Source organism: Rhinopithecus roxellana, chromosome 15 (genome assembly GCF_007565055.1).
Source record: "Rhinopithecus roxellana isolate Shanxi Qingling chromosome 15, ASM756505v1, whole genome shotgun sequence".
Classification (NCBI taxonomy): domain Eukaryota; kingdom Metazoa; phylum Chordata; class Mammalia; order Primates; family Cercopithecidae; genus Rhinopithecus; species Rhinopithecus roxellana.
The window spans coordinates 77,338,051-77,352,740 of record NC_044563.1 but is presented as its reverse complement, the minus strand read 5'-3'; the positions used below and the strand labels follow the sequence as shown (position 1 = coordinate 77,352,740).

At 45.0% G+C, this 14,690-nt stretch overlaps 1 protein-coding gene across 1 annotated transcript in view; it reads left to right on the top strand.

Annotated features, from left to right (window-relative positions):
- Window positions 1-8,067: 8,067 nt before the first annotated feature.
- LOC115893588 (serine/threonine-protein kinase SIK3-like) overlaps window positions 8,068-14,690 on the top strand; it is a 187,033-nt gene continuing 180,410 nt past the window's right edge. The window contains exon 1 of the mRNA XM_030918213.1: window positions 8,068-8,352. Coding sequence (XP_030774073.1) covers window positions 8,080-8,352 — 273 coding nt within the window. The 5' untranslated portion in view covers window positions 8,068-8,079. The remainder of the gene's footprint in view (window positions 8,353-14,690) is intronic.

The window sequence follows — 14,690 nt, the reverse complement described above, 5'->3', positions numbered from 1 at the left end:
GGGAGGACACTTTTATTAAAAATGTTGTTCTGGCCAGGTGTGGTGGCTCATGCCTGTAATCCCAGCACTTTAGGAGGCCGAGGTGGGTGGATCACCTGAGGTCAGGAGTTCCAGACCAGCCTGGCCACCATGGTGAGACTCTGTCTCTACTAAAAATACAAAAATCTGCCAGGCGTAGTGATGGGGGCCTGTAATCCCAGCTACTTGGGAGGCTGAGGCAGGAGAATTGCTTGAACCCAGGAGGCGGAGGTTGCAGTGAACCAAGAGTGCACCACTGTAGTCCAGCCTGGGTGACAGAGCATGACTCCATCTCAAAAAAAAAAAAAAAAAAAAAAAAAAAAAACCAGTTGTCCTACATGTTTTTTTTCTTTACTAAATGTATTTTGCCATTGATTTTTTTTTATAAAACCAAAGGTATATTTGCCTAAGGGAAGACATTGATCCCAAATGATAATACTAAGGTTGAAGAAGACCTTCAACCTTAGTATTGAAGATACTTAGTATTAGTATTGAAGTACTTAGTGCTTAGTATTGAAGATACTTAGTATTAGTATTGAAGTACTTAGTGCTTAGTATTGAAGATACTTAGTATTGAAGAAGACCTTTCAAAAATTATACTTGGCCAGTTCAGTGGCTCACACCTGTAATCACAACACTTTGAGAAGCTGAGGCAGGAGGATTGTTTGAGACCAATAATTTGAGACTGGCCTGGGCAACATGGCGAGACCCTGTCTGTACAAAAAAATTAAAAGATTAGCCAGGCATGGTGATGTACACATGTAGTCCCAGCTACTCGGGAGACTGAGGCAGGAGGATCACTTGAGCCCAAGAAGTTGAGGCTGCAGTGACCTATGATAGCGCCACTGCACTCCAGCCCAAAGATGTTTTGGATTATTCAAAGGGTAATTAATAATAATCTAAAAATGTTTCGACCATATCCTAGAACACGTGCAAAGTAATAAGGGCAATTTTTATGTTTTGTGTCATAGCTTGAATGGTTACATTAAAAAGAACAATGTGGGCAGACTGAACAGAAAGTTGTTGACTGAAAGCTTAGTTAGCTTCTCTTACACCACCTCCCCGAGATATTTTCTAGCAGGAGACTAAGTAGTTACCCTTGGGTGCTCAGACTTGCTTCGGATGCCCTGGGGAAATTGGGATGTGACCAGGTGGATCTGGGATGGAGGAGGAAAAAAGGCAAAAGCCACACAGCTGAGGTGGTGATGCAGAACGCAGTCTTTTATTATTATTATTATTTGTGACAGAGTCTTGCTCGGTCACCCAGGCTGGAATGCAGTGGCACGATCTTGGCTCATTGCAACCTCTGCCTCCGGGATTTAAGCCATTCTCCTGCCTCAGCCTCCCAAGTAGCTGGGACTACAGGTGCCCGCCACCATGCCTAGCTAATTTTTATATTTTTAGTAGAGGCGGGGTTTCACCATGTTAGCCAGGCTGGTCTTGAACTCCTGACCTCAAATGATCCACCCACCTCAGCCTCCCAAGGTGCTAGGATTACAGGCATGAGCCACCACGTCCATCCAGAACACAGTCTTAACAGAGAGAATGTGTGCATTCAGCTCACCCAGAAAACCAGGGCATTTGGAGTGTTCAATGTGTGTCCAACAGTGCCTTGATTCCTATGTGATGGCAGAATTTATAACCAGCGAGTAATTTCCTTGTTTAGGGAATTCGTAGCATGTAAATATAATACGATGCTGTCTTTGGGCATACAGAATTTCTGAATAATGCTTCTGTGTCAACAATACATGTATAAATTCAGCTTTTTTTTTTTTTTTGGGGGGGGGGTAGTAATGAGTTGGACCAATAAAAAGTGCAAAGCCTGGCTTTCTTCAAGTCCTCATGGCTCCCAGAGTCTAAGGAGCAACATTGTGAGGCTGCAGTTTTCTTTCAGGTTGCAGGTAAACTGCTCTGCCGGCAGCCTAAGTGTTCTTTGTATCTCACTGTTTGTATCACTCTCAGGTCAGACCTCAGACATTCTGTATCACTTCTAAAAGTTTCCAAGTTCCTGTCAGTGTCATCCAGAATAACTTGGTCTGCCCTTTTCAAATTCTGGAAACAGGACACAATGACATTTTAGGAAAATGTCTCCTTTTCCTCTTTGAATCTGTCTTTTTCAGAAGCTCTCTGCCTTTATCTTGCACTACAGGGGCTCTGATAATTCCACCCCCAAGCCACTCCTCTGAGTCTTCTTCAGGACAGGAACACAACACTTACAGGCCTGTATTTTGTTTTTTGTGAGAGGAGTTTTCACTGTGTTGCCCAGGCTGGAGTGCAATGGCACGATCTCGGCTCACTGTAACCTTTGCCTCCTGGGTTCGAGCAATTCTTGTGCCTCAGCCTCCCAAGTAGCTGGGATTAAAGGCATACACCGCCAAGTCTGGTGATTTTTAAAAGATTTTTAGATATGGGGTTTTGCCATGTTGGCCAGGCTGGTCTCAAACTCCTGACCTCAAGTGATCCACTCACCTCATCCTCCTAAAGCCCTGGGATTATAGGTGTGAGCCACTGTGCCTGGCCAGGCCTGTATTCTTTTTTTTTTCTTTTTTTTCTTTTCTTTTTTTTTTTGAGACAGAGTCTCGCTCTGTTGCCCAGGCTGGAGTGCAGTGGCATGATCTCACCTCACTGCAACCTCTGCCTCCCAGGTTCAAGCAATTCTCCTGCCTCAGCCTCTCGAATAGCTGGGATTACAGGCACACGCCACCAAGTCCAGCTAATTTTTTTTTTTTTTGTATTTTTAGTAGAGATGGGGTTTCACTATGTTGGCCAGGATGGTCTCGTTCTCTTGATCTTGTGATCCGCCCGCCTCAGCCTCCCAAGGTGCTGGGATTACAGGCGTGAGTCACCGTGCCTGGCCTCAGGCCTGTATTCTTTTTTTTTTTTTAATTTTTTTATTTTTATTTTTATTTTTTTTTTTTTATTATACTTTAAGTTCTAGGGTACATGTGCATAACGTGCAGGTTTGTTACATATGTATACTTGTGCCATGTTGGTGTGCTGCACCCATCAACTCGTCAGCACCCATCAATTCATCATTTATATCAGGTATAACTCCTAATGCAATCCCTCCCCCCTCCCCCCTCCCCATGATAGGCCCCGGTGTGTGATGTTCCCCTTCCTGAGTCCAAGTGATCTCATTGTTCAGTTCCCACCTATGAGTGAGAACATGCGGTGTTTGGTTTTCTCTTCTTGTGATAGTTTGCTAAGAATGATGGTTTCCAGCTGCATCCATGTCCCTACAAAGGACGCAAACTCATCCTTTTTTATGGCTGCATAGTATTCCATGGTGTATATGTGCCACATTTTCTTAATCCAGTCTGTCACAGATGGACATTTGGGTTGATTCCAAGTCTTTGCTATTGTGAATAGTGCCGCAATAAACATATGTGTGCATGTGTCTTTATAGCAGCATGATTTATAATCCTTTGGGTATATACCCAGTAGTGGGATGGCTGGGTCATATGGTACATCTAGTTCTAGATCCTTGAGGAATTGCCATACTGTTTTCCATAATGGTTGAACTAGTTTACAATCCCACCAACAGTGTAAAAGTGTTCCTATTTCTCCACATCCTCTCCAACACCTGTTGTTTCCTGACTTTTTAATAATTGCCATTCTAACTGGTGTGAGATGGTATCCCATTGTGGTTTTGATTTGCATTTCTCTGATGGCGAGTGATGATGAGCATTTTTACATGTGTCTGTTGGCTGTATGAATGTCTTCTTTTGAGAAATGTCTGTTCATATCCTTTGGCCACTTTTTGATGGGGTTGTTTGTTTTTTTTTTGTATATTTGTTTGAGTTCTTTGTAGATTCTGGATATTAGCCCTTTGTCAGATGAGTAGATTGCAAAAATTTTCTCCCATTCTGTAGGTTGCCTGTTCACTCTGATGGTAGTTTCTTTTGCTGTGCAGAAGCTCTTTAGTTTAATTAGATCCCATTTGTCAATTTTGGCTTTTGCTGCCATTGCTTTTGGTGTTTTAGACATGAAGTCCTTGCCCATGCCTATGTCCTGAATGGTACTACCTAGGTTTTCTTCTAGGATTTTTATGGTATTAGGTCTAACATTTAAGTCTCTAATCCATCTTGAATTAATCTTCATATAAGGAGTAAGGAAAGGATCCAGTTTCAGCTTTCTACTTATGGCTAGCCAATTTTCCCAGCACCATTTGTTAAATAGGGAATCCTTTCCCCATTTCTTGTTTCTCTCAGGTTTGTCAAAGATCAGATGGCTGTAGATGTGTGGTATTATTTCTGAGGACTCTGTTCTGTTCCATTGGTCTATATATCTGTTTTGGTACCAGTACCATGCTGTTTTGGTTACTGTAGCCTTGTAGTATAGTTTGAAGTCAGGAAGCGTGACGCCTCCAGCTTTGTCCTTTTGACTTAGGATTGTCTTGGCAATGCGGGCTCTTTTTTGGTTCCATATGAACTTTAAAGCAGTTTTTTCCAATTCTGTGAAGAAACTCATTGGTAGCTTGATGGGGATGGCATTGAATCTATAAATAACCTTGGGCAGTATGGCCATTTTCATGATATTGATTCTTCCTATCCATGAGCATGGTATGTTCTTCCACTTGTTTGTGTCCTCTTTTATTTCACTGAGCAGTGGTTTGTAGTTCTCCTTGAAGAGGTCCTTTACATCCCTTATAAGTTGGATTCCTAGGTATTTTATTCTCTTTGAAGCAATTGTGAATGGAAGTTCATTCATGATTTGGCTCTCTGCTTGTCTGTTACTGGTGTATAAGAATGCTTGTGATTTTTGCACATTAATTTTGTATCTTGAGACTTTGCTGAAGTTGTTTATCAGCTTAAGGAGATTTTGGGCTGAGACAATGGGGTTTTCTAAATATACAATCATGTCATCTGCAAACAGGGACAATTTGACTTCTTCTTTTTCTAACTGAATACCCTTGATTTCTTTCTCTTGCCTGATTGCCCTAGCCAGAACTTCCAACACTATGTTGAATAGGAGTGGTGAGAGAGGGCATCCCTGTCTTGTGGTCAGGCCTGTATTCTTAAGGGCCAGAAACACTTCTACACAATAAGCCATGATTCTCTTCTTGGTGCTGTTTACAAGTGAAGCCATCGCAGGGACTTCATTCAGTCTTACTGTCTTGTCTTTATTCATATGCTTCTGCTGCCTGCTCTGTCCTGCTTTCAAGACCTCTCAAAATACTCTTCTTCCTCGGGTCTAAACTGAGCTCAGTCACCCTGGACTTAATGGAGAGACCACTTTTCCTACTGGCTCCTACCTTGACAGGGATTATAATACAATGGGGAAGACCCTAGGTTCCAGAGGTAGGTTGCCTGGGTTTTAATCCCAGTTCTATCACTTTCTAGCTCTATGACTTTGGCCAATTCCCTTAATCCCTATGTGCCTCATTTTCCTTATCTGCAAAATAGAGACATAATACAAACCATCTAATTAGGTTGTTGTGAAGATTAGGTGAGTTCACTTAGGTACAATGTTTAGCATAATGTGTGGCAGATTGTTATCATTTACCTCAGAACCGAATGTAGTTCTTGGTACTCAATAAATCCTTATTAAACGTAAACATCTAAACTATTTTCCTTTTTGCCTGATGATCTCCTTTGATCACTCCCTTCTCTAATTTTCTGTATTCTTTGTGCCAAAGAGGACTACTCTTCAAGATCTCCAGCAAGTCTCTACCAAAGTCTCAATCAGAAGCACCATCTAGTGACCTCAATCTATACAGGAAAGGAGCATAAGTGACATAACACACAGCACACAGCATATGTTCTGGTCATTATTGAGAGTCATCTGCTTCTTCTCTTTGGAAATTAGAACAATGCTCCATTTTCTAGGTCCTCCTCCGAGTTGTTTTTATTTTTGATACTCTTGAGAGAGCAGCAAAAGTTGTGATATTTGATGTTCGAATTATCTCCATGAGTGAAGGACACTCTGTGATCATAGTCACCAGTAAGAATGGTTTCAGTGCCGCTCCTGCAGCTTCCATAGTGAAAGATTTTTTCTTTGCTTTACCAGCCAGCTAAGGTTTCTGTTGAGACGCCCAGGGAGATGGTAAAACTGCAGCTGTAGCCAGGCATGGTGGCTCACACCTGTAATCCCAGCACTTTGGGAGGCCGAGGCGGGTGGATCATGAGGTCAGGAGTTCGAGACCAGTCTGGCCAACATATTGAAACCCCGTCTCTACTGAAAATACAAAAATTAGCCAGGCGTGGTGGTGTGCGCCTGTAGTGTCAGCTACTCAGGAGGCTAAGGAAGGAGAATGGCTTGAACCTGGGAGGCACAGGTTGTGGTGAGGTGAGATCGCACCATTGCACTCCAGCCTGGGCAACAGAGCGACACTCTGTCTCAAAAACAAAAAATAAACAAACAAAAAAACCAAAAACTGCAGCCGTGCAGCCCAGCACCAACGTTATAGTCCCCGCTAGAGGTGGGTGAGAGCCATGAAGTGATAGGAGAGACAGGTCACAACCCATCATTTATCCAGGATGGAATGAGCTCAATTGATGAAAGGGCTTAACCAATGCAAGAAGCCAAGGCCCACTTCATTCTTATCCTTATTTGCTAATAAGGGAGCCGATTAGTGTTAATTGTGTTGGCAATTTGGAACAGCTACCAGGGAATTGATCCAAGACCATTGTGGGATGATCCCTCTGTCCCATCTTAAGTCCCAGCCATTACTCATGGTTGGATAGGGAATTGGAGCACCAGGAAGTGCTCTTTGGTCAGCGAGTAAACATGAGTTCTCCTTACACACATTTACAGTGCCCTGGGTGTCAGTTATTAATACTGTGCATGCAGTGACCTGACAATACAGTTCTACCATTGAGAGAGACATAGGTATAGATGGATCAGGGCTAGTCCGAAGGAATATATTTTAACATTGGAATATTCACAAGCTTCCCTTCTTTCCACCCACCCCGCCAAAGACTATTTTGTTGACAGTCTGATTTCCTACCTGCTACCCTCACCTAAAGCAGCTAAGTTAATCTATTTAATAAAGGAAAGGGGAGAGAGAAGGAGGAAGCCTGGGAGCTATGAAGGCTGCCAGGTAATAGACAAGGGAAGAAAAAGAGATATGAAACTGCTGGAGTTATTAACTTGATGACCCTTAATGTCCTCGGAGAGTCACTAGGAGGGATGGAATTTTTATTATTTACTTATTTATTTTGCTTAACCGACTGTTCTTTAAACAGGACGTGGTTCATTGGACAATGTGCACCATTGCTTCATCAGGGTTATACAAGCAACAGAAATAGTATGTAGGCACTCTGACAGACATCCCTGTAGAATTGTTCAGAGATGGGGGTGGTAGGAAGGAAAATGACGTACCTTCTTTGGCTGTCACCCACCCAATGACTGGAATGCCTGTTTGGACTGGCTTGTCCGCCCTTGAACACGCAAATCCTAGTTTCCCCATTCTCCTATATTCAGTGACAATTAGGTTGACTGTGCAGGGTGAGCTGGATTTTGTAAGAGGAAGGAATTTTACCGAAGAATTCCCCTGCGTTGTTACCAAGTTTGTGACAGTTGCTTAAGGAGTGTAGCTATTCCTGCCTTTGTGGCCTCAAGGGCTAAAGTGGGACAACGCTGGTATTTTTGGTGATGAGGAAACACTTTTTTTTGTTAAGGGAGGTTGGGTGATTGTTGAACTGGGACAGAGGTCACAGTAGAGGTCACATTGGCGATTCGAGCGGGGGTTGGGGATTGGCTTTGGATCGGGCATCCTGCGCCCCCGACTAGGGAAAGGCGGCCGAGGCTTCCAGGTTGGGGGCTCACCGGAGGTTCCCACCGTCAGCTCCCGGAGGGGGGCACCCGGGAGCCAGCGCCTCAGGAACCGGGGCCCACGCTGGAAGGTCGAGCCCGCCGGTGAGGTCACGGTTGCCATGGCTCCGGGCAGTGACGCGCGTCGGCACGTGACCCGTGGTTGCCATGGCGCCGGGCGCCGGGCGGCGAAGGCGCCCCGCCTCCCGAGTGACGTCCGCAGTTTCCCCCCCCCTTTCCCGCCCCCCCTTGCCCCCTCCCCCGAGCCGGCTCCCCGCGGCCCCGGAGGTTTCACTGCACAACAAGATGGCGGCGGCGGCGGCGAGCGGAGCTGGCGGGGCTGCCGGGGCCGGGACGGGGGGAGCCGGGCCCGCTGGCCGCCTGCTGCCTCCGCCCGCGCCGGGGTCCCCAGCCGCCCCCGCTGCCGTGTCCCCAGCGGCCGGCCCGCCGCGTCCCCCAGCCCCGGCCTCCCGCGGACCCATGCCTGCCCGCATCGGCTACTACGAGATCGACCGCACCATCGGCAAGGGCAACTTCGCGGTGGTCAAGCGGGCCACGCACCTCGTCACCAAGGCCAAGGTACCGGCGCAGGGGCCGGGCGGCCCTCGGAGCGTGGCGGGGCCGGGAGAGGTCCGCGCCCCCAGCCGGGGGTCGGGGCCGCGAGCGCGGCGCGTGGTGGGAGCGTTGGGGGCCGGGAGGCGGGAGGGGGCCGGCCGCCGCGGGGCGGGCGCGGAGCGAGGGACACCTGGGACTCGAGACGGCGGAACTCCACGCAGGGGGCCGGGGGCACAGAGCACCGACCCTGGGAGCCCAGGAGCCGGGCGCGGGGAGGGGTCCTCGGGGCTGAGGGCAGGGGGTAAGGGGATGATTGGAAAGAAGGGGTCGGAACTCCCCGATGGCCGGGAGACTGTAAACCCAGAAGACTCTGGAACCAGCAGTTAGGAAATCATAAGGGAATGAGGGCAGGAGCATTTGAAATGTGGACCCGGAGGATGGGGGAAAACAAGGGTGAAGTGGCAGACCCGGGCTTGTAAGGGGACCCAGGACGGCTGGGGCACGGACTGGGGATGTGCACCGTCTGCAGGGCGCTGGGAGGTCCCACGATCCTGGTGCCTTAAGACAGAGATAGGAATCCGCTTTTGATCATCTAAGACTGATAGATGGTGCGAAGGGAATCCCGAGGAGACACGATTAGTGGAGGAGGCAATGAGGAAAATGGGGAAATAAGGGGGAAATTGCTTTGCTTGTCCACAGGAAGGGGCCCAGGGAATGGGGGAGTGAGGTGGGGGTGGGGGGGTCGCAGGTTTATGGTGGCAGTAGGTAATCAGGGGTTAAACAATTTGGGAGGGCTGATTGCTGGTTATTTTTAGTTGTTAGAGGGTCGGGAATTGTGGGCTTTGTAGAACCCAGGTTGGGCTTTCACTGGTCGGGGGGAAGCTTGTGAACCCAGATACCGGGAGATTACACGCATCGAGCCCTTAGTTCTCAAAGGGATTTGAGGCGCTATGGGAGTGAAATTGGCCAAGGTCAATTAGGAAGCTATATATGTATGCATGTAAAATTCTTTCTTTGAGGAAATATGGTAGCACTTTCCTGTAGCCTTCGTTGGGAGGATTGGAATCTAAGACATTTTGGTTTTGGTGGAACCCGCAAAGCCCATTTTTACTCTAAAATTTTCTTTGCTCAATATCTTACTTGAATGAATACTTTTAATGTAGTCATTCATTATGTTTAAAACTGCAGCTTGTGTTTTCCCTCAACCTGAGGAATGAAGAACCTTACAGCTGCTGCCGCCTCCTACCAAAGCCACATCAATTCTCCTCACCTCCTCAGCCTAGCCTCTGGTTGTCATGACCTACCTTGTTTTTGCTTTTATGGCAGCGGCTTGTTTTCTGAAGCCAGTGACTTATCTAGGCCTTCTCTCCTGATCACTTGCAACCTGAAGTTCCTTCCCCACCATCTTTCTGCCTGAGGCTACAAGGGGCCCTTCTTACCAGGGTGTCAGGGTGGGTGGCTGTGGCGAATTGATTGGTCAGTTTCACTTCCTCTGGAGGGCCCTCTTCAGCCTTTTTGTCTGTTTTTATCACAGGGCCTCAAGTCTGCAGGTCAGAGCTGAATGAGATACCCAAGTCCAGTGCTCCCTCAGACCCTGAGGGGAAGTCAGGGGAAGTCGACTGAGCCAAGACTTTGGCGTGCTCCTCACTTGCCATCCTGGCCCCTCACCGTGTTTCCAGTCTAGTTTACTATTAGCCAAGGCAAACTTATATTTACAAACAATAATATGCCTTGTTCCTTGTTTTGCTATTTCCTTTTTTTCTCCCTATTTTCTGTGTAATCACTTTGTGCTCCTGTGGTTATTTTGCTCTGACCTCTGGGGGATAGTCTCCATGAACTTAATTGGTTGCCTGGTTTATGGTTTCACGATTTAAAGAATTTTGAATCTTCCAGCCCTTGGATACACCAAAATATTGATAAAATCTGTTACAGACAGGATTGAATGTTTTTGTAAATGTAATTGCAAACAGTTGATTCTTGGCTTTAATATAAAAGAGACATTTCTATCTTCAGTAGTCAGCAAAGCCAGTGCCTAAATTATGGCTGGTCTGCCCGCTTTCTAATTTTCATGTGTGTGTATGTGTGCGTGCGTCTGTTTTTCATAGTTTTTCTCTGAGACCTTGGTATCCTTTAGGACTGCAACATTTTAAACATTGGCTTGTTTACAAACGGGTGTCACTGTTTATGTTGGTTTTTATCTTTGATCATTTGTGGTATGCAGTTATGCAATTCCTATGTATGGAAATATTCAAAGTCTTGAATGAGACTGAAATGGCTTGGACAATGAGTTGCATGTGTGAAGGAGCCACACCAGCATTCATTTGTGTTTCTGTAGCAGTGTGCAATTTCCTAGTTACAGTTACAAGTGCTATATCTTTTGCTGCTTAAATTACTCTGACTACATGAGTGAAGCTTAATTCACAAGGAGTTGTCATGTGCTCTGGGTGAACCAGGAGCATATTTTGGCCTGCTCCATGCTTCTCTGAATCTGCTTTGGAAGGGGTTCTCAAATGCTGACAGCTTAGATGTGCCTAACAGCTGTTGACATACAGTATGATGGCCTATTAAGGTGATGGTTTGGTTATATAACCGTGGGGAAGGTGCATAGGTACTAGAAGTTGCCGAAGCTGCTGCTTTAGTTAACTCAGGTTGGTTTTTTTCTCCCCATGCACTGCAGCCTTTATCTTACCTCTGCAGAGGGGTCATTTGGAAATAGAGAGTTATTTTTTTTCCCCATCTGTCTCCAGAGTGTATCATTTGTTGTTTTGTCTTTTAGAGGTGTGTGATTTTTTTTTCCCCTTGTGGGAAATGGTCTGGGTTTTCTTATAACCATATGTAACAGTCAGACAGGTAATTCAGATGATACTTGCATTGGCTGAAGGAGGTTAGGTAATAGGTATTTTCTGAACATCAGAAATAATTATGATCCCCCTCCCTTTTTTTTTTCTTTTAAACACACATGACCCATTCCAAGGACTAAGAGACTAAAGTAAACCTCATTTATTGAGTAGGATACTGCACTCCATCCAGTGCTACGTGATTAAGCTGGCCCTTTCCCAAATTCTGTTAATTCTCAAACCTTCTAGAGTGGGATCCTGGGATGAATAAAATCAGTAGAGAAAAGTGACGCTTTTCCTATTGGTTGTTGGTTACTTTTGCAGCACGACATTCATGAGCTCAGACTTCATATTGGCAGCACTGCAGTGCTTAGAGCGGCACTGCAGAACAGTTACCAGGAGAGAATGTTCAGCTGTGACATACTTTGGTTAGTAGCTCACCCTGGCTGTCTTTGTCCTACCTGCTTTGATTTCCTTTTTTTGGAAGAGCCTTACTTAGCTTGAGGTTCTCTGGCTCTGTTTTTTTTGGTAGGAAACTATAAAGTATTATAGATATTTTTAAAAAAGAATGTTTTCTGCTCTCAAATTGCTGGTAGTCTGTTGCCTGTGCCTAATTATACCTTCACTAGTTGGACGATTGGGACCAAAGAGTAGATAGATTTTGTATGCATTTTTTTTCCTTTTTAAAAATATTGGGGAAGGGTCTTACTCTGTCACCCAGGCTAGAGTGCAGTGACACTACACTGTCAGAGTTCACTGTAACCTCAAACTCCCAGGTTCAAGAGATCCTCCTGCCTCAGCTTCCTAAGTAGCTGGGACTACAGGCTTACACCACCACACCCGGTTAATTTTTAATTTTTTTTTGTAGAGATGAGGTCTCATTATGTTGCCCAGGCTGGTCTTGAACTTCTGGACTCAAGCGATCCTCCCGCTTCAGCCTCCCAAAGTGCTGGGTTTACAGGCATGAGTCTGTAACCCAAATGCTTGGCCTGTATGCATTTTTTAAAGTATGCATGACTATAAAAGCCTTTGGTCAAATACGTTTAAACTATGTTTCAACAAATGTGTATCACTTGCCTGTTACTGGTTCGTGCTAAGAGTTCCAGCTTTGGATAAAGCAATCTGAGTTTGAATCTTCTGCTGCTTAATAGTTGGGTATTCTTAGGCTGTGAGAAGTTATTTAACTTTTGTGTGCATGGGTTTCCTCATCTGTAAAATGGGATGACAACAGTACTTACCTCGCAAGTTTAGGTGTTATGAAGATTAAAGAAGATAGTGTGCCTGGCGCGGTGGCTCACGCCTGTAATCCCAGCACTTTGAGAGGCCGAGGCGGGCGGATCACAAGGTCAGGAGATCGAGACCACGGTGAAACCCCGTCTCTACTAAAAATACAAAAAAAAGCCGGGCCCCGTGGCGGGCGCCTGTAGTCCCAGCTACTCGGGAGGCTGAGGCAGGAGAATGGCGGGAACCCGGGAGGCAAAGCTTGCAGTGAGCCGAGATAGCGCCACTGCACTCCAGCCTGGTGGACAGAGCGAGACTCCGTCTCAAAAAAAAAAAAAAAAAAAAAAAAAAAAAAAGAAGATAGTGTATGCAAAGCTCTTAGACCAACGTGGTGCCCTAATAGCATGACGTAAATGTTACGTCATCATCATCATTGTTATCAGGTGTTGTAGTAACATAATAATATTATGAACATCATAATAGTCCTCCTGTTTTTGCTTTTCACCCCTTGGTCACAGTTCATGAATGCATATGCCATTAGTTTTGTGTAGGTAGATGCCATCCTGACGATACACTTTCATGGTAAAAAAAGTTTGCTACTATTTCAGGTGCCACTTTGAGATAGTCGGGTTTAATTCATATGGGTTACAGGCTGGCTAATCTCATGAAATCGGCATTTTAAAACAAATTTTCATTAAACTTTTTTTTTTTAAACAGCAACGAGACTTATCTAATGAAAACTGTGACTAACACTGGCTTTTGCTTTGGGCTGCCTTGAATTTTCAGTGTGTTTTGTGTAACTAATTTTGTGTGTGTGTGTGTGTGTGTGTGTGTGTGTGTGTGTAACTAATTTTTGTCATGTTGATGAGGGAACAGAGTTGAGTGCAGTCTTTTCTCTAGAGGTTCACTTAAATTCGGTTTAAGTGAAAAGTTTAAGAAATGTTCCTGCAAGCTTAAGGACACATTTGTCCTTGCGTGCACAGGCAACGGCCTTAGAAGGCCAAGGTCAGAATTCTTAACTTTAAATATTACACAGAGAAGACATTTTGCCCTATGACCCCATTCCAAATATTGACTAGCCAGGACACATCTGTGTAGTTTAGTGCAAACTCATTTCCATGAGGAAAACAAGTCAAAGTGGGCTAAAAGCATTATTTTCACCTCTAAAGAAGAGTTAAATGAAGCACGTGAGATGATGCGTTCACCCATTAGAAAACTGAAAACAAGATTCATTGGTAAATAGGAGAGAATTATGTCAAAAAGAAATTGAAAGCAAACTTTACATTAGGTACATTTGAGGAAGATAGCCCCATCCCTAGACAATCTAGAAGTGACTATTGAAAGATGACTATGTTCAGTGTGATACAGTGGTGATGGAGTTACTAAACATTTTTGAAATTTTGTAAAGAGCTAAGACTGATTGAGACTAGTCTCTCCAGAGTCAAAATACCAGTATTCCACTTTCAACATCAAAGATGTTTATTTTAACATTTTGACTTTGGTGCCAGCTCCCTAGAAAGTCATAGATCTCGCTCAAGCCAGAGGTGCCCAGACTAGTTATTTCTGTGCCAGAAGTGCTGTTTTCATTTTTCAGGTTTCAATCTGGCTAATGTTTTCTAGTTCATTGCATAAAAGAGAACAAAATGGATGCTTTGAAAAGAAAAAGAAATGCTTTCTACTCACCAGAGCCACTGTGACTGCAAAACAACATCTAAGACATCTGCATAGAGATGGAACTTTTCCCTTAATCATTTATTCATTCAACACATTTATTGAATGCAAATTTTTTGTCAGGTTCCATTCTAGGGTCTGGAGTGTACCAATGAACAAGGGAGACAAAAAGCATCTGCCTTTCTGGAGCTTTCTAGTAGAAGGAGACAGACAAGAGACACGTAAAAAAAATTAAAAACTTCGTGTAGGAATGAATACCAGGAAGAAAATAAATGGACTAGAGAATGCCTGGGGAGGGCTGCTACCTCAGATAGACTGATCAGGGAAGACCTTTCTTTCCAAGATGATATCTGAGCTGAAACCTGAGTGATGAGAAAAAGCCAACCTGGAAAGATTTGGAAGACAGAACGTTCCTTGAAGAAGGAATGGCATGTGCAGAGGCCATGGGGCAGAAGGGAGCTTGGTTTGTCCAAAGGTTAGACACAAGGTCATGATGGCCATGGTACCTTAGCGAACAAGTGGAAGGATGGGGAAGGATGAGGCCAGACACGTAGGAGGGGCCAGATCATCTGGGTCTTGTGGCCATTTTATGGAATTGGGTATGACATGGGGGTGACATCAGAGAGTATCAAA